The sequence below is a fragment of the Brachycentrus maculatus genome, unplaced genomic scaffold (genome assembly GCF_059751285.1).
Source record: "Brachycentrus maculatus isolate JH-2025_06_01 unplaced genomic scaffold, ASM5975128v1 h1tg000013l, whole genome shotgun sequence".
Taxonomy (NCBI): Eukaryota; Metazoa; Arthropoda; class Insecta; order Trichoptera; family Brachycentridae; genus Brachycentrus; species Brachycentrus maculatus.
Window position 1 is genome coordinate 1,292,126 of NW_028280767.1, and position 18,911 is coordinate 1,311,036.

Genomic DNA, 18,911 nt, shown 5'->3' on the forward strand with positions numbered 1-18,911 from the left:
ATTTTCTCATTTAATATTGTACTCTCTACTTTTGTCATTTTTTTCACAAAAACCAACTATGCATTTATTTTATTATTTTAAAAAAAATGCATTTATTTAAGAGTCTACTAATGACTTATATTGTTTTCTTAATACATTTCCAAAAAAATCCTCCGAGGAACCCCGTTAATTTATTTCTAAACTTATTTTTGATTATATTTGTATCATATTACCCCGATTTTTTATTTGCAGGTAAGTGCTAAAATATTTAAGTAGGCACCTAGATTAATACTCCTAGATCTGGCAACTTTATTCTGAGTTGTCAAAAACATATTAGCCATTTTTCCCGCACTGTGCTCTCAATTATAAAAATAAGTATTTAAAAAAAAACGATTAATTTTGCACATAAGGAAAATACATAGCGATAGATGGCCGAAAAGCGAGATTGACTTAGAAAAATGTGTAACGTGGTTGCAATATGCGTGATGTTGAGCAGGTTCGCTTTACTTGTATTTTTTATCGAGATATTTGCAAAGTTACTTTTTTTTTATCGAGATATTTGCAAAGTTGCAGGATGTGGGGTTTGTGGAAATAGCAAGGAAATCTTTTTAAATCATTTTATGTTTTAGGAAGACGCCTTTCCTTGTTTCAGAGCGGACTTAACGATTTAATTCATTTCTCTTAGAAATCAAACCCAATGGTAAGTTATCAAAGTTATTGATGCGTTATCTCGATATTATTTGCGTTATATTTTGGCTAATTTGCGAATTCACTAACTGAGTAAAATCAAGAACTAAAATCATATACCTAAGTAACTTCACTGCTAACTTAGAATCAATGAAATGTATAAACTCATGCCTCTAGCGAGATAGCGAGTGTTTTTGCCTAGAACTTTCACTCATGAATTACATGAAATTATATATAAAACCCTTACCGCACCCCAATGGTGCATAGGGCACTGCTTCATACATACGCAGTGTTATCTCGATCGATTACACATGAAGGAAAGGTGATCAGCCCTCCACTTCAGGTACCAGTCCAGGGTAATATTGAATAAATATTACAGTGAAAAAATCACTTATATTTATTAAACCCCCCTGGGAATCGAACCCGGGACCTCCAGAACGGTAGGCGAGCATGCTGACCATTACACTACGGAGGCGGACGCATGAAATTATAGTAACTTTAAACATAAAGAGTAAATCCACTCACAAGTAGGCATAGGCTATGAAACTTATAAAGTTGAAGCCTGAGTAGGGACATGATAAATGGTGTTGCATAAGCCGTAGCTAGATTTCAGAGTCACTTGGACGTTAGGTAATTAAAAACAAAAAAAAAAAAAAAACCTAGCGCGGAGACGCAATGCAAGGATGTTTTTTATATGTGAATGACGCAAGCAGGCGCAATGTAGCGGCGAGTTGGCGTCGCATATTCCTTATGAAAGTTTCTTGACAGCTGCCCACTTGTGCATTGATAAGATGTGTGGAAAATCATTGTATGATAATATCTAAAATTAAGATATTGTCGGGAATGGGGAAGGATGCAAAGAGAACAAAGATTAACTATTCAATTGAGTTTATTTAATATATGTACACATGTTTTCCTAATCGACCGACCACTGTCGCAGATCACCTTATTCGCTCTGCACTGCTCTCTGGCGCACCTCTGCTTGCTTACAACCGACGCCCACAGATGGCACTATACAATATTTTCATTGCTTAATTCTAACAGATATAAGAAAGAAATCTAAGGTGTAACTAGAGATAATTGAGAAGACTAAGAAAAGTTCTTTAAGGTGGTATGGACATTTGGAGCGAATGGATGATTTAGAAAGTATGTTTAGCAAATGTGTACGGGTGAAAAGAATGAGGATGGCCCGATATTTTTTATGTCATTATATTTTTACTTAGATCTCTCCCATGTTCTTCAACAACCGATCTGGCTTACCCGTATTGCAATTTACTTTCAGTGTTCTGCAGTTCAACACATGGCAGTCCAACGACATTTCAGCGCATTCTTCCGACAACAAAGGAGCCGTATTCGAATGCACCCCCCCATTCGCCATCGCCAAATGTACCCGTCCACACGCCATCTCCAAATGTACCGCCCACACGCCATCTCCAAGTCATGGTTTGAGTAATGTATCGACACCTAAAAACCCGGAAGCTTGCCGCAAGATAGGTACAGAATACTTTCTTAAAGGAAACGAATCTATCCGAGGAAGATTGCTTCTTTGTGACAAGATGGGGAACCGTTTCGCTCCCGGCTTTGGGGGTACGGTTCCCGCAAATTCCGTCCCCTCCTGTCACCCTCGTGACGGAAAAGATTCAAAAGAAATTCTAAATGATTCGCCCAAAAATGTCAACAGTATCGATTCAGATTCTCTCGGTAATCTGTCCAGAGATGAGAGACGTCTCGCACTTCTATTAGAAACGCATCGCCCAACAGAGGGGTCTCTTCAGCCCCGTCACTCCGTCAGAAACATCTCACCGGAATATGGCATTCATCACCGGAATATGGCATGCCCAACAGCAGCATTCATCGCACAGATGAATGAGATCTTAGAATAATGGCGACTCCATTCACAGTCACTCAGAACAATTTAGAAGCGATTCGAATCTGTCCCAATTGCAGACTCACCCGCTAAACAGTCTGTCGTGGCATAAAAACAATTGATGGTATGACCATATAGTGCATTGTGGGGGAGTGCACATCTCGTGCATTCAATGTCAAATTCAAAACCCTCATCCGCACCCAATGGTGCATTGGGCACTGCATCATATAAATGCAGTGTTATCTTGATGGTTAACACATGAAGGAAAGGTGATCAGCCCTCCGCTTCAGGTACCAGTCCAGAGTAATATTGAATAAATATAAAAGTGAAAAAACAATGTGTGGCTAAACGATGTTTGATAGATGTTCAAATGATGAAATAAGGAAAGAATGTAAGGCCGAGATAAGCATTATCGATAAAATTAAGAAAGTTGTGTTGAGGGTTTGGACATGTGGAACGTATGAGTGAAGAAAGAACGGTTAAACAAATTTATGAGGCGAATGTAGTTGGAAAAAGAAGCAGAGGCAACCGAAGAAGACTTGGAATAATCAGGTATGTCAAATACTTGAAAGCGGCCGGGTCAGGAGTCGTAATAATCGTCGGGTATTTAAAATACTCGATCATGCCAAGTTTTCCTCGGGTTTCCTCCATTTTTTTCCAACTACATTCACCTCATAAATTATTTTTGCTGTTATTTCTTCACTACAGTTACTTAGTTTTCCCGATAATGCTTGTCTCAGCCTTACAAATACTTGGGTGTGGTTATAATAGGTTAGGAGTGGGTATAATAGGTATAAGCAGGTGTATGATGAGATGGAAGAGATGTTTGAGGAATGTGGAAGAAGAGATGATTATTCTCAATATTATTAATATTTAAAGCATTTACTTTGTGGTTAGTCATTTTTACTTATCTATTTTTTTACAAAAATATTAGTATATAACCACTCACCAAAGTTAGTATATAATAACCCAAGTTAGTATATAATTAGATATTAGTATATAACCACTGGTGAGTGGTTATATACCAATATAACCACTCACCAGTGTAAAGTAAGAGTAGATTGTTTGCAAAGACAGATTGCTGTGGTGTTCTATTATCTCTGCCTACGCCTGCATGAGAAGCCACGTGACAGATAGTTGGTAATATTGTAGTAGTTATTCATTATCCCAGTACGGCTGTCCAAACTCAAAACACAGTAAGGGACATTTTTTGTAGTAGGTTTTTTTTTGCATTTTTGGACGAAGTAGATTCTACTTGTCCAAAAATGCAAAAAAACGTACTACATACAAAAAAAATGTCCCTTACTGTGTTTTAAGTTTGGACAGCCGAGTAGATGTCTCTGCGTGTTCCATATTTTAGATTCTTTCAATTTACTTTAGTGAGTTTGTCAACCCGGCCTTATAGCAAGGCACCTAGTACCACCTATTTTGTATAGCATTATATCGAGGGTCAAGATTTCATTGTGATTTTTGTGTAATGGTAATGGTCAGGACGCTCGGCTACCGTTCTGGAGGTCCCCGGTTCGATTCCAAGGGGGGGGGGGGGTCAAATAAATATAAGTGATTTTTTCACTCTAATTTATTCAATACTACCCTGAACTGGTACCTGAAGCGGAGGGCTGATCACCTTTCCTTCATGTGTTAACGATCAAGATAACGCTGTGGAGTGCTAGTTATTGAATTGAATCTTTGTTTTCAGCATATGCTGAACAACCTTTTGGCGACCAATTTGATGTTGATTTATTTTTTATATAGCATTGTCCTCCGCATACCGCGTCCGAGGACCGATGTCCTCATCTCTCCTCGAGCTCTCCCCAATCTGGTGCTCTTGGCATCTACGTGCAGAAAGAAAATATATATTTTTACAGAATAGAATTTTGTGATTGTAAAAATGGAGAGGTGTCCGAGTGATTCCACATAACTAATACCTAAAATTGGACCGCATTTGTCAGGGAATGACGCATTTGTGTACTTTGATATATGTTTATGAAATGTGTTGGAAATTAGTTTAATTAAATAAATTATATTGTAAAGTAACAATAATGAAATCATATTTTAATAAATATTTTTATACAAACATTTTTTTCTTTGTAACTCTTGATAGTAAAAAATTCAGTCAAACAGCTGTTTAAATTATTTTCATATATGTAATTATTTTTTACAACAAAAAATATGTACCATATATATTACATAACTAACCATCTCTGTGCTTCCGCAGGGGTAAGCAGAGAGAATTAACATCTCGACAGAGATGAAGGATAATATGGAAGTCTGGGTATTTTCAGGGCTTACAACCTGTCACGGGCTGGTAATCACTTCATAAATGTGTAACATTCACCCTTCTACCCATGATGTCAATTTTTTTTTTACTTGGTTGTGTTGCTATTTTTTCTAGTTCTTTTGTGTGTGATTCTATGTTTTTGAATTCCTAAATCTCTGTTGTCATGGGCTAGTTACACTTTCCGACATTTGTCCTAGTGTCAAGGTAACCATGAGAAACCTTAACCGGAAAGGGGTTATCTGTGGAAAAAACATTGACACGTTTTTTTACATTTCTAATATATTTTTATCACAATGATTAAAGAAAACACTTCGTTTTTTACCACTTGAGTTTTATTATAGACTACATGTTTCAGAAGTTAAACTTCCATCATTCAGGTCTGTATAATAACAGACCTGAATGATGGAAGTTTAACTTCTGAAACATGTAGTCTATAATAAAACTCAAGTGGTAAAAAACGAAGTGTTTTCTTTAATCATTGTAACATGTCTTACCACAAAGTTAATGCCGAAACAATAAATAAAATATTTTTATCACAGTTTTATATGACAAGCTTTGAGTTCCAGCCTCTCTATTTATTCAATTATTTATTTATTGAACGGCTGAAGCCTTTAAGATAATACATATATACAGTATCTAATATAAAAATAAAAAATACACTAATGAATACACTAATAGAGAAACAAAAAGTCTTGTAACAAATAGTCATATAACATAAAATCATAATTAAAAAAATATAATAATAAGTAGTAAGCACTAGTAAATACACGTCTCCTTCAAACACTATCGGCGAGCAGTAAGAGAGAGTGAAACACAACATTTAAATTTATCTATTATAACATGGAGAAGAAATGCTAAGAAAGTACAAATTTCAAGGAGGATAACAATATATTAAATAAATCTATACTTTCAAAAGCATTAGCTAACATGTGAAGCCGCGGAACCGGAGAGAACATGGCATAGTTTGCATTATGTACAAATACTGCGAATACAGATTTTTGCCTAGTACCTCTTTGGCGCACGCTAAGCTTTATTTGATTTAGGAGATCAGGGCTGTCCAAAAAATTGTTAAGAATTTTATGTAACAGAACCAGATCAGTAATTACCCTTCTAACTAAGAAAATATTAGGAATATTGTCTGCACCAGGGGACTTCTTACAATCAAGTTTTTAAATTTTCCTTTTGATACTGTCAGAGTGTATACAGCATGTACGTAAATTAAAATAATCCAGAACATCAGTAGATCGTGTATAAGTGTGTGCTGTAGAGTCGTACACACTACCAAAGAATTCTGAAAATAGATTAACTATTATTTCCAGATTGTCACTGGATCTTCCGTTCAAGTACATAGTGTTGGGATAACCAGTCATTACGTACTGAATTAGTGAATTTCCAAAGTGCTTTTGTTTTTGACTGAGTTTTCAACGGTATGTATATAATTCGAGTAGCATACTAATGACAGAGACTTGCATTGTGCCCTTAATTTTGAGAATATACTATAATGATTTACGCTATTCGTTCTTTTAAAAATTAAATGAGCAATCTTTTTTTTCAGTTATAATGTTAATTTATTCTTTGGTAAATCATTTGGGATAAAGATTTGTTTTATAGTTTACAACTGGTATATTTTGTTCAACCACTTTATAAATTATGGGTTAAAATTGTTCAATATGTGTGTTAATATCATCATTCATTACTATCGAGAAATGACCAATCTGTCGAGAATAAACTATCAGACATCCTCTGGTAGTCGGCTTTTAAGAAATTCACTGAGCGTATTGGTGAAGGAACTGGTCTCACCACAAAAGTATTCACTAATATATCGATGGGTGGATGATACGAGTCCATTGGGAGTAGCAAGTCATGTGACGGATTCACTTTAGTTTGTAGATCACTAGAAAATACAAGATCTAATAAGCGGTTATTAGAACAACATACATGATTAAGCTGATTCATACCCGTTAATAAAGACATATCTAAAATAGAGCGACACTTATCACTAATACTATCCCGGTCATTTTCAATATCATTTGTCCAATTAATATTCTCGGGAAGGTTGTAGTCTCCAATTAGCAGAGTTTAGCTTTAGGATACCGTGCACGGATCAGTTCAATGTCCTCAATATGGTCTCTATATTTCTGGTGATCGGAATCAGGTGGGATGTATACACACCCTAGAATTATTTTAATGGCTAGGTTCTTGATTTCTATGAACAGATGTTTGACACTTTTGTTTTTAGAAGTAATCTTCGCCGAATTAAGTAAATTTGAGGTACATATCATTACTCCCCCTCCTCGTGATTTACTGCTTGAAAGGTTACTCCTGTCACATCTGAAAATATTGTACGGCCGAGGCAGGTATGCGGTATAGGTAGATAGACGGCGCGAGCCGCGTCGCCCAATCAGGGGCTCGGGATTTGCACCGCTCGCGATAAGTGAATTCACTTCTTTGGATTTGTGTACGCAATAATTTCAATTTGAATAACTTTTATCGTTTTATCTGTACGACTGTATAAATAATTAAATAAATGAAATGTCAAATACAAAGTTGCACCAGATCACTGTAAATATTCCCGGAGCGCAAATTCACATCTGCGTGCTACTACGAACCGAACTCGAATCTCTGCTTGTTCATAGGTCTTATTTTATCTATAATTACTTTGGCCAAGCACACAAACATCCTGGAGAGCGTGCAATTTTGCAATACTTTTGGAAAGTCTTCAAATGGTATTTTTCGTCTGTCGCATTCTTTTTTAAACGAGTATCTTTCTTTAGCGATCATTGGGCAGTGAATCAGCAGGTGCTCGACGCTGCTCCGTCTGTGCGTCACAGGGGCAAGCCGGATTGTCTTTCAGTTTAAATCTATGTAGATACGAAAGTGTAGCTCCATGGTCCGTCAGTATTTGAGTTGACTCGAATGTAGGTGTGTTTGTTTTCCTAAAATTTTTGCACTCTTCTAGTGTCTGAAAAAAGTATTTAGTACCAGTGTACCTGTGGTGCTTGCTTGGTATCGCTCCTCCCATTTGGTAATGGTTGAGCTTCTCAGTTCTCATTTGGCATAACTTAGTGGGAATTCAGTGTAAAGTTTGGCAGTTTTTACATGAAGAACCGCGCTTTTAGCTAATTCATCAGCTTTCATTTCCTGCAAGTCCGTTATGTCCTCGAATCCACATAAATTTGCAATTAATGCCTTTTGACTTTAGTTTCCGAGATGACTCTTGGATGTAGAAAACCATCGGATTGTCGGGAGCCCCTTCTTCGAGTGCCTGAACTGAACTGAGTCGGACAACAGGTTGACAATCTTCCAGTTGCTCGTCTTGCTAGAGACCCAGTCCAAAGCTTTCATAATGGCGAAGAGTTCGGCTTGGAATACCGAGCAGCAGTCGGCCATCGGAAGCTTCTTACTGTGTACTTCTCCGCGATTATTAAATCCGACGAAAGTTGCTCCCACTTTTCCTTCAGCTTTACTGCCATCCGTGTATATGTCGATTCTGTCTGCCATACGAGTCTGGGTAGCTGGTGATCTCTCCAATTTGTTCACTTGGATGCGGCAGTTCCGTGTAAGCGATCTTCCCCTGGTATTTTTGGTCTTCTGGTTCATCAGTAATGGTGAGATTCTTTTTTGTATGATAGATTTCTCTCAGCTCTTTTACCATTAGGTCCAGTGGGATCATTCCTGCGATTGCTTGTACTGATGTAAGAGAAACGGTGCGGTACGCTTTGCAAATTCTTATTGTTTGAACTCTATTTAGTTTGGCCTGTACGTTTTTCTTTTTTGCTGCTTCCGATCACACCGCCAAGCAAACGTAATAATTGGCTCCACTACCGCTATATATATATATATATATATATATATATATATATATATATATATTGTGCGCAGTATTTCGGGCTTGAGTCCCCATGTAGGTTATGCCATGAATGTTAATTTATAAGCTACACTAGCTGTGTGATTTCAGGATTCTTCGCACTGTGTACAGTCTATCAAAAAAAAACCACGTGGTCTACCATGTGGTTTCCTTTGATTGCCTTGAACAGAAAATTTTCCAACTTTGGATTTTAGATGTCCTGATTAAATGTTTATATTTTTGTCTCAATTCTAGATAAGCTGGTAATGTTACATTTATTCTTCGGCTGGTGGCTGAGTTCACTAGTTTACATATTACAATGATTAAAGAAAACACTTGTTTTTTACCACTTGAGTTTTATTATAGACTACATGTTTCAGAAGTTAAACTTCCATCATTCAGGTCTGTATAATAACTAAAATATAAAATATAAAATTGTTCTATTAATAAGGAGAGGGGAAAAGTCAGGGTAAGTTTACATATTATTTTTTGACATCTTATCAAAGATGAAGAAGAATATGGAAGTCTGGGCATTTACGGGGCTGACGACCGTCATAGGCTGGTTTAAGTGATCACTTTACACACGTGTAACATTCACCAATTCTACCCATTATTGACAACCACACTACTCAAATTCTTGGAAGTTCTAAAACCACACTACTCAAATTCTAAAGTTCTAAGTTGTCAAAAAATAATATGAAAATAACTCCTGTAATTGGAGATAATCCAGATTTTGTGAACAAGTATTTGGACACACTCAAAATGTTGTCACTAGTTTACTTTTGGCTTTAACGACATCTTTTTTCAATTCGGTTAATTCTATTGTCCACCATGGGCATTTTTTAAGAGGCGCAGTTTTAATTATGGGGATCGGTGCTCGACAAGTTTCAAAGATTGCGTCTATATATTCATCTACTTGTCTGTTTAAGACACTCTGTTATCTGTATCGCTGCCTCTTGTGGTTTCGAAGGTGGGAATATTACCCGTATTGAGTATGTGAAATTGCTTTTGAGAAATGATATCAGTAACTTTATCGCCTCTTTTGTCTGCTCTGTCACTCCCCCACCAGATGCTCTGAGAGTTTGCATCTGCACCGATTATGATTCTACTTTGGCGTTTATCATTTGTGAGGGTGTTAAATTTACCTAGGCAAGAGTAGATGTCTTCAGTCGGTGAAAGCCAATTATCAGTGGTTGCGATTCCACCGTTGCTTCAATGAAGATATTGGCATTATTGCTTTATTTATCAAGTCGTCTGCAGTTTTTGGAAAATTCCTGGTTGATTATTATAACGGCTGCCTTGACCGAGGAATTTAATCTGCATTTTTGGAAAAAATTTCCTACATATGTAGTTTCGTTAATTTTTCCTGTGCTTCCAACATATGATTCTTGTACTAAGGCAATATCGAAATGTTGTTCAACCGCTTCTTGAAGAACGAAACGGTGGCAGATTCGCATCTCTGTAGGTTAGCCTGTGCAACTTTAACGACTTAAATGGTTTACTGGCCATAGTCCACCATATTCTTATACCTATTTATTTGCCTCTGGTGCGCCAGGCACTCTGCTGTCAAGGCTTTGTGGCTCATAGGCGTGTTTGATTTGTAGTATTTATTCACCAGGATGCAATTATTGCATTTGGTGGTGTTGCTCTTATCTGTGCACTGGGCTGCACAGTGTTCCCCACCGCTCCTCCAGCACACTTCTTTATTTTTGCAGTGAGCCACGGGGTGCCCGTAGCTAATGCACTTCTGGCAAGCTATAATTGAAATGTATTCTGCTATCTCAACCTTGGCGTAGCTTATATTGATTCTCCCCATCTCTAACGGGTTCATATTTCCGGTTCATGAATGGCAGCGTGAAGAGTACGGCTGCCTTGTTATCTGTTTGTTGTGAGGGGCTGTCCAGTTCATTTTGGTTGTACAGCGCCTCGATTATTTCTTCTTTTGTGAGTCTCGCATCCACCCCTTTTAATATTAGTTTCGGCCTGATCTTCGTGCCGTTTTGGACTGTTAGGTCGTTGTTCTTTGATATTTCGCTCGTGAGCTTTTTACATTGGGCCTCTGTATCACACTGTATGATGACTTTGTTGTTGGCCATCTTTTTGAGGGAGCGAACTCCCACACCTAGGGAAACTACGATTATGGTGCTTTTTAGTGTTTATTCCAGATCTTCGCTGGCCGTGGATAATTTACCTTGTACTACAACGGTGTGCCTAGTTTTGGGCATTGCAATTTGAGGCTCTTTAGACAGGCCGCTTTCTGGTTTTGAGTTTACTGCAGTTATACGAGCATGGCTCGTGGCTGAGGATGTGAAAGCGTGAGATGAGGGGGAGCTTTGGGGCATAGTGACCTGGGCCTTGAATGAGGCAAAGGTTTCGCTATTTAATTTCTTGTACTAGAACCTGCTCAGTGTACAGAAGTTGGGCTTTAAGTGTTTCTGCTTTAAAGCGGGTTTTCGTAGCCGATGCTTTGGCGACAATGGCAGTATTTGCTATGAGAATTGCTTTCAGGCAGTCATGTATTTCTGCCCTGATGGAGCTTTTAATATTACAGCTGTTTGATAGAGCGCGGATCGCTTGCTCTGCTTTAAGTTTAATTTCCTCTGTGGGCGAAGCAGTGATTCTGATTTCATGCTCCAAAGGCCTCGAAGGGCTTTCCTCGTCGTCAGAGTGCGAAGCTCTTTTGGACGTAGAGGGAATCGGGGAGGGGGGAGGCAGTGGACCTCCCTGCACGGATTTATCAGGAGGATCTTCACGAGTCCTCCGCGGAGGGGTTCTAAGAACCATACTACTTTACAACCCAAAAAAAAAAGTTCTTGGTTGTTTTATGAATTAAAATAAATACAAATGAACAATTTAACGAGTCTTAATTGTAAGGACGCGCTCAAAGATGGCGAACAAGAAACAAAATGAACACTAAGAAGCTAAATAATTTACTGAATTTACAACGACAATGAACGAATCTAAATTGTATGGACAAAATGGTAAGCAAGAAAACAAAAATGAGCACAGAGATACAATAGGTTATTATTATATAAAACATTCACCGATTCTGGAGACTCACAACACAACTTGAAAAGTGTGGTTGTTAAAATTCTCTACTCAAATTTTGGAAGTTGTACATATATCCTTGATTGACTCCTTTTACATCTGAGTTTTCGGCATCATCTATGGTTGAGTTTAGTAAGCTATTTATTTAGCAGAGACCTTCATGAAATGCATGTAAGATTCTGCCTGAATTATTTTATATACAAAGAGAGGCCTGAAAATATTATTTAAATTTTGTTGTTAAAGTCATAATTCGACTGGTTATTTTATTCAAATTAATAGCAAATGGTGAATGTTAGTAGTGTATAAAGTGACCACTTAAACCAGCCTTTGACAGAGGTCGTAAGCACTTTTTTTGAAAGCTGTCCCACCGCATGCCCAGATCTGATACAGAAGCATCTATCCCTCAGCATTGTATCCCGATTTTACTGTGAATTTACATTTAAAAGCTTTCAATATACCTGTCACTGCCAATCTAAATAAATGCAAGATTGTAAGTCCATCACCAAATTTTCTAGAAGGAACCCAGTGTAGGTAGTGAAAGGGATTAGTGTTTAGTTCAGTTAGTCAGCTAGATCCGATTCCGACTCGACGTTGGCTGGTATACAGACGCCCACAACCCCGACCAGCACAGCAGACAGACACAGAACAGAGCAAAGACATTCACAGAAAATGGTCGGTCATCGCATTTCCACTCAACCATTATTCATTGACACTATTTCGGATCCCTTTCACAAGTAACTACACCTATATATATACACACATACACATATATTTTTTCTTGATACACGCCTATCACAATCCTAACAAACGATGAACATAAAACAAAAAGATAATAAAGAACAACAACCTTATCTCACAACCTGGCACAAAGTCCTAACCATGACACTGAAAGACATCAATAACACAACGCAGTACTTTACACAAAGATAACACCCTTACGATGCAGCACTTTTGATCAAACATCATCATTTAGAAGTGACAAATACAACGTCCGCTTTATCAATTCCACCGCCGAGAGTCGAGGAACGACGCGCCGCTAGACGCGGAGCGGTGCCGGATCCAGCTCTACAAGTTAGTAAGGTTAAATACCTTCACCAATTCCTTTAATGGAAAGAAACAAACACAAGACGTGAGTTCAGTTCAGCAAGCAGCCATGGAAAATCCCACACTTGGAGTCTAGGACGGGGCATCTACACAGGATGTGATCCGCCGTCTGAGATGGAGCCCCACATACCAGGGGTGTTAGTTGAAGTTTGCCGGTTTTTTCAATAAAGAAAACGCTTAATTCTCAAGGGAATCTCAATTTTTTTTAATTCAAAATATTGACCATCGGATTCTATACATTTTGCCCATCTTTGAGGCAAATCATGGATACCATTCCAAAAAAAAATCTTTTTCGAGGCAAACCATTCGACGAGTAATTTTTTGACTTTTTCAAAATTGGCAATGCGCTGCTCTGCGAGTGAGTGTCCCATCGATGTGAAAAGGTGATAGTCGGACGGGGTAAGGTCTGGAGAGTACGGCGGGTGCGATAATATTTCCCAATTCAATACTTTGAATTGGGAAATTTCTTCACCACTTTAGCTGTACGAGACGGTGCATTGTCATGTTGTAGGATAACTTTGCCATGTCTTCGGGCCCATTCCGGCCGTTTTTCAATCAACGCATGATTCAAATTGATAATTTGTTGTCGGTAGCGATCCGTATTCACCATCTCACCAGGTTTTAATAATTCGAAGTACACCACACCACACTGGTCCCACCAAACACAGAGCATGTCTTACAGCCAAGGCGATTTGGCCTTGGAGTCGATGGGCCGGCCTCACCAAGTGAAAGCCATGATTTTTTTCCGCTTTGGGTTCTCAAAATAAATCCATTTTTCGTCCCCCGTGACAATTCGATGCAGAAAAGATTTCCTTTCAAACCTTTGAAGCAGCATTTCACAAATGGTTTTTCGATTTTCAATTTGTCTCTCGTTCATTTGGTGTGGTACCCATTTTCCATACTTTTGGATCTTTCCCATGGCTTTTAAACGTTAACAAATTGCTCCTCGGGTCACATTAAGTATTTGGGCCAATTGTCTTTGCGATTGGGTTGGGTCTTCATCTAATAACGCCTGCAATTCCTAGTCTTCGAACTTTTTCGTTGCACCAGGATGCTCATTGTCTGTTAAATCGAAATCTCCACTTTTAAATTGACGAAACCATGTCTCACATGTTCTAATCACTGGAGCATGTTCACCATAAGTTTCTACCAGCAACCGATGAGCTTCAACTGCTTTTTTCTTTTGATGAAATAAGAAAAGCAACGAATGCCGCAAATGCGATTTACTTGGAACGAAACTCGACATTCACTTAGGTAAACAACTACGAGACTATTATTTTGGCAGAATGTAACTTGTGTATTTTTGAAGGTTAATGTCCATAGAAAAATATGACAAAGATGCCAAATCATAGAAAAGTGTACATATCTCTAGTGACATCTATGAGTAAAACCGGCAAACTTCAACTAACACCCCTGGTACAAAGCCTGGATTCTCTGTTAAGGCTAGCTCGTGGAGCTTTCCCCTAAACTCTCCTTGTCCGGACACTAGTTGGACCACATAGTGGTTCATGAAGAGAGATTTCAGTTCCAGTCTCTTGCTAATGTCGGGGAAGAAAGTCCAGCATCCAGTCGTGGCCACATCCCAACTATGCTGCCATTTCTCGACTGTCCTACGTTTAATGGCCGCTATCAGCGAGCTGATTTGGTCACCCCTATGAAGTTGAAGCGTTAGTCCAAAATATTCTACTACCAAACCTTTTTTTAGTTTTTTCACCGCAACCGACTCCAAAACTTCTAAATCTGCGGGAAGTTCCCCGACGATCACAGGTAGGGCCGCAGTCGAGACGGTCCTGTACGCCCCAGTGACTGCTACCAGAGGAAGTCTCTGCTTACTAAAGTGTCCTCTGGACATTCCCGGAGCCGGCACGATGGTGACAGACTTTCGCAGCATACGTGAGCTGAGCCACGTAAACTCCCCTGTAAATCTGCTTAACAGCTTTGCCCGCAAGTCCCCAATTTGCCTTACTCAGGCGTCTTACCTTCATAAATAATAGATTGGCTTTTTTGGATATCCCCTTGGCATATGCCAAGAAGGATCCGGTACTATCAAGCGTTACCCCAAGTTACTTGACCGTCTCGTAAAAGCGTATGCTCTTTCCACCCATTTTCACCACTGGGTTTCTTCCTCTGTCAAGTCCCCTTTTTAACATTAAACCCATCGTCTTGTGCGGTGAGAATGTTAGCCGGTTCCTCATGCCCCATTCGGTCATAGGGGTTCTCTCTTCTAATATTCTTCTACTACCTCCAGAAACTAAGAGGAGGGCATCATCAGCATAAGCCACCACCGTGCATCCCTTTGGAAAAGGAAGTCGCAATAGGTCGTCAAAGAGTACATTCCAAAGAAATGGACCCAACACCGAACTCTGAGGACAACCCATGCTTGTTGCCCTTTTGACGGTTGTGTTACCATGGATCACCGAGATGGTTCTGTTATCTAGGTAGCTCTTTATTATTATGAAGAACTCTTTTGGACAGCCTCTGCTTTTTAGCTTTGCTAATATCATGTGCCACCAGGCATTGTCAAAAGCACCCGAAATGTCCATGAAAATCCCACAGCGTGCTTTTCCAGGCACTCTTGGCCCCAGCTACTCGCAAACAGTATGGCGTCCTCCGTGGAACGAGCATTGGTGAAGCCAAATTGTCTCTCACATGGTGGTGAAAGGCAGTCCAAGAGGTCCATCCTGTTTCTGAACAGTTTTTCTAAGATTTTGCCAAAAGCTGGGAGGAGAGTAATCGGTCTATACGCTGCAGCATGGGTCGGCAACCTTTTGTTGTAAAAGGGCCAAATATTTTTCATGGGGATCAGTGCGGGCCGCACTTGCAGTAGGTATACATACCATATATATGTACAAATATTTTAGTTTTAAAAATAAAACGCTAAGTGTATATTTTAACGACATTTATTGTATTTAATAAAATCAATGAGATTTTTGTGATTGCATTTGACTTGCATGTTTTTTAATATCAGCTTGCATTTTTGAAGTAGAGACGCGTAGTATTGCGTCTAAATGTGAATTCGATAACCGAGAACAGTGTTTGTTTTTTCGATAACTCAGAATTGAAAAAGTTTGTTCACAAATATATGTACTACCAAACATAGTAATTATTTGCTGAGCAAACTTTTTTAAATCCTTGTAGTTTTCAGAAGGCAAACTCCCATAGAAATCCACCAAATTAGTTTTTTCCTTAAAAGCCATTTTAAGTGTGTTATCACTTTGCAAATCTATCACGTTGATTTGCAAATCGCTTGGTACATTACCGATATCTACTGCAAAGGGGTTTTCGAAAATCTCCATCTTACGTGAGATCTTTTTGAAATCAGCAAACCGGTTTTCAAACTCAGTTTGTAGTTGCATTAATGCACTTTTCATTTTAGTATTTTGCCAAACAAAATTTATTCCAGCTTCTTCTACTGCTTTCTTGCAATTTGGAAAATGATCGAGTTTCCTTTCATCGATATGCTTGATAAATAATGTTAGTTTCATTTCGAATGATTTAACATCTGAATACATATTGCGTATCAATTTATTTTTCCCCTGTAAACGTGTATTGAGTATATTCAGTTCGGCAGTCAAATCAGTTAAAAACCCAAGATCTACAACCCACTGGTGGTTGGAAAGTTCGTGTATTGCCTTTCCTTTCATCTCCATAAAGTTACAAATTTCTTTCCTCAAATAAAAAAAATCGTTGAAGTACTGCTCCTCGGCTTAGCCATCTTACTTCACAGTAATACATCACGTCACCATATTCAGCTTCCACATCTTCCAAAAACTTTTGGAACTGGCGGTGAGTAAGCCCATTTTTTCTTATAAAATTAATAGCAGATACAACGGTATCCATTATTTCTTTCCACGATAAAACTTTGCAACACAATGCTTCTTGATGGACAATACAGTGAAATGTAAATGGAACTTCCGATCCAAACTCTCGCAGTTTGCTGTTGACTCTTCCGACAACACCTTTATTGTGACCGCTCATATTTTTTCCGCCGTCCGTGGTGGTGCTAGTTAATTTATCCCAGCTCAAGCCACACGAAATCAGAGCTCGGTCCAAGTGGTGAAATAAATCCTCTCCCTTTGTAGTTCCTTCGAGACTGCACATTTTTACTAACTCCTCATAAACAGGAAAGTTTTCGTCAATTCCTCGTACAAATATAAGGAATTGTGCCGTATCCGACACGTCCGTACTTTCGTCCATCGCAAGAGAGAAGTAAGTAAAATATTGCGCTTTATCCTTAAGTTGTTCACGCAAGTTAGCACCCGAGTCTTCAGTGCGTCTGGTGCAAGTTCTAGCAGAGAGACTAACGTTTTCAAACATTTTTTTCTGTTCCGGGCATACTTCCTCCGCGATAGCTAAGACACAATCTTTTACAAGTTCACTGTCAGTAAATGGGCGACAATGCTTCGCCATTATCTCCGCTACTTTGTAGCTGGCACGAACAGCCGATTCGCTTTTGTTTGTTACAACTTTAAAGGTATTCTGCTGATTTTTGAGTGACGATTTCAAGTTAATGATTTTGTTTTTTCGAGATTCCCCTTCGAGAAACTGAAATTTAGTTTTGTGCTCAATATCATAATGTCGCTTCAGGTTATATTCCTTTACTACGGAAATACTCTTTTGACAGATTAAACATAGTGGTTTTTCTTTAAATTCGATAAAAAAATATACATTTGTCCATGCTTCATTAAAAATCCGTCTTTCATCAACGATCTTCCTTTTTTTAGAAGCCATCTTGGGTGTATAAATCTGTAACAATACAGAAACATAAAAATATGTATTTATTTTTACGGAAAGAGTCATAGTTTTGTCCTATATAAAATCCTTAAATAAATACTCCCCCAGTGAGCAATATTTTTATTCAAAAAACAAAATCGTAAAATTTATGTCAAGTATACCTAAAGTACACCTTTATTGACGAGTAAACAAATACTATCATGAAAATTTTAAAAGCAATAATTATTAGCCTGAAAAACTCAATACGGATTGAAAATATCTGTCGAGAAAGAATAAATAACGCCGACGGGACTCGAACCCGCAGCCTTCTGATTGCCGGTCAGATGCTCTCGCCATTGAGCAACGTCGGCTTAATCCCATTCCCATAAGCCGACGTAGCACAATGGTGAGAGCAGCTAACCGGCAGTCAGAAGGTTGCGGGTTCGAGTCCCGTTGGCGGTATTTATTTTTTCTCGGAAGCTATTTTTAATGTGTATGGAGTTTTTCAGGCTTATAAAAATATTACATTCATAGTGCACCTCGTCTTAAAAAGTTTATCGTTGTAATTTTTTTTTAAACTGTCGTAAACTCATGGATACTTTAACCTTTTAACCGCGTCAACTTTGTTCCTGAAAGACGCCCGTACGCGGCGGTATTTAGCCGTTTTTAAAATGATTACTTTTATCATGTATTTAGTTAAGAAACGATTTATTTTCCTAAACAAAAACGTTCAATGGGATTCATTGTGCCTTTTTGGTACTCTATAATACACTTGTGTCACATTATTCTTGAAACATATCGTAATATAAACAAATAAGATCGTAACATAAATAAATCAAAGCACGTATCGTGTGTCACTCTTACCCACTGGCGATGCGTAGCGTCGAGAGTGAGACAGATATAGGACATGATTATGGCGCGGACTAATTACCGACCGCAAGAAAAATCAAGATATTTCAACAGATGTCATAAGGCCAAGGATTGACGTATTATTTTATCCAAAGTTCCACACCATGAAAAAATCCCTCCAAGTTGAACTGAGGTTCGAAACTTGGACCTAAGTGAAAACACAAACGGTTATGTCAGCCGCGTGTGGGGAATGTTTTGTAAAAACACATACGGTTATGCGAGCCGCGTGGATAGAGTTAATATTGCATTGTTATATTCATTACTTGTAATGTTAGGAATAATATTTTTATCATGCAGTAGGTAGGTACTTACCAAAAACACTAAGAGAATTCACAAAACAGATTTTATAAAAAAATAAAACTTGCAGCGAATGTAAACGCCGACGTGGGTGGGTAGTTAGCGCAGCGCGAGCGAACGAGTAGTGTTACTGGCGGTCGTCGACAATGGAATGATGCGAGGTGCGTGTGACGTTCTTG

At 38.5% G+C, this 18,911-nt stretch overlaps 1 protein-coding gene and 1 long non-coding RNA gene across 2 annotated transcripts; one reads left to right on the forward strand and one right to left on the reverse strand.

The window, feature by feature from the left end:
* The first annotated feature begins 331 nt into the window (after positions 1 to 331).
* LOC148313395 (uncharacterized) lies at positions 332 to 4,386 on the forward strand. Its single transcript, XR_015837885.1, has 3 exons — positions 332 to 475; positions 609 to 679; positions 1,949 to 4,386. It is a non-coding gene; the product is annotated as an uncharacterized LOC148313395 (long non-coding RNA).
* Positions 4,387 to 15,568: 11,182 nt separating this feature from the next.
* LOC148313396 (general transcription factor II-I repeat domain-containing protein 2A-like) lies at positions 15,569 to 17,659 on the reverse strand. Its single transcript, XM_088263783.1, has one exon. It carries the CDS (start codon positions 17,611 to 17,613, stop codon positions 16,468 to 16,470), a length of 1,146 nt encoding a protein of 381 aa, XP_088119909.1. The 5' UTR covers positions 17,614 to 17,659; the 3' UTR covers positions 15,569 to 16,467.
* Between the last annotated feature and the right edge of the window lie 1,252 nt (positions 17,660 to 18,911).

Bases quoted from the DNA above. Each gene is read 5' to 3' on its own strand.
- LOC148313396 (XM_088263783.1), bottom strand. From the start codon at position 17,613: ATGACTCTTTCCGTAAAAATAAATACATATTTTTATGTTTCTGTATTG.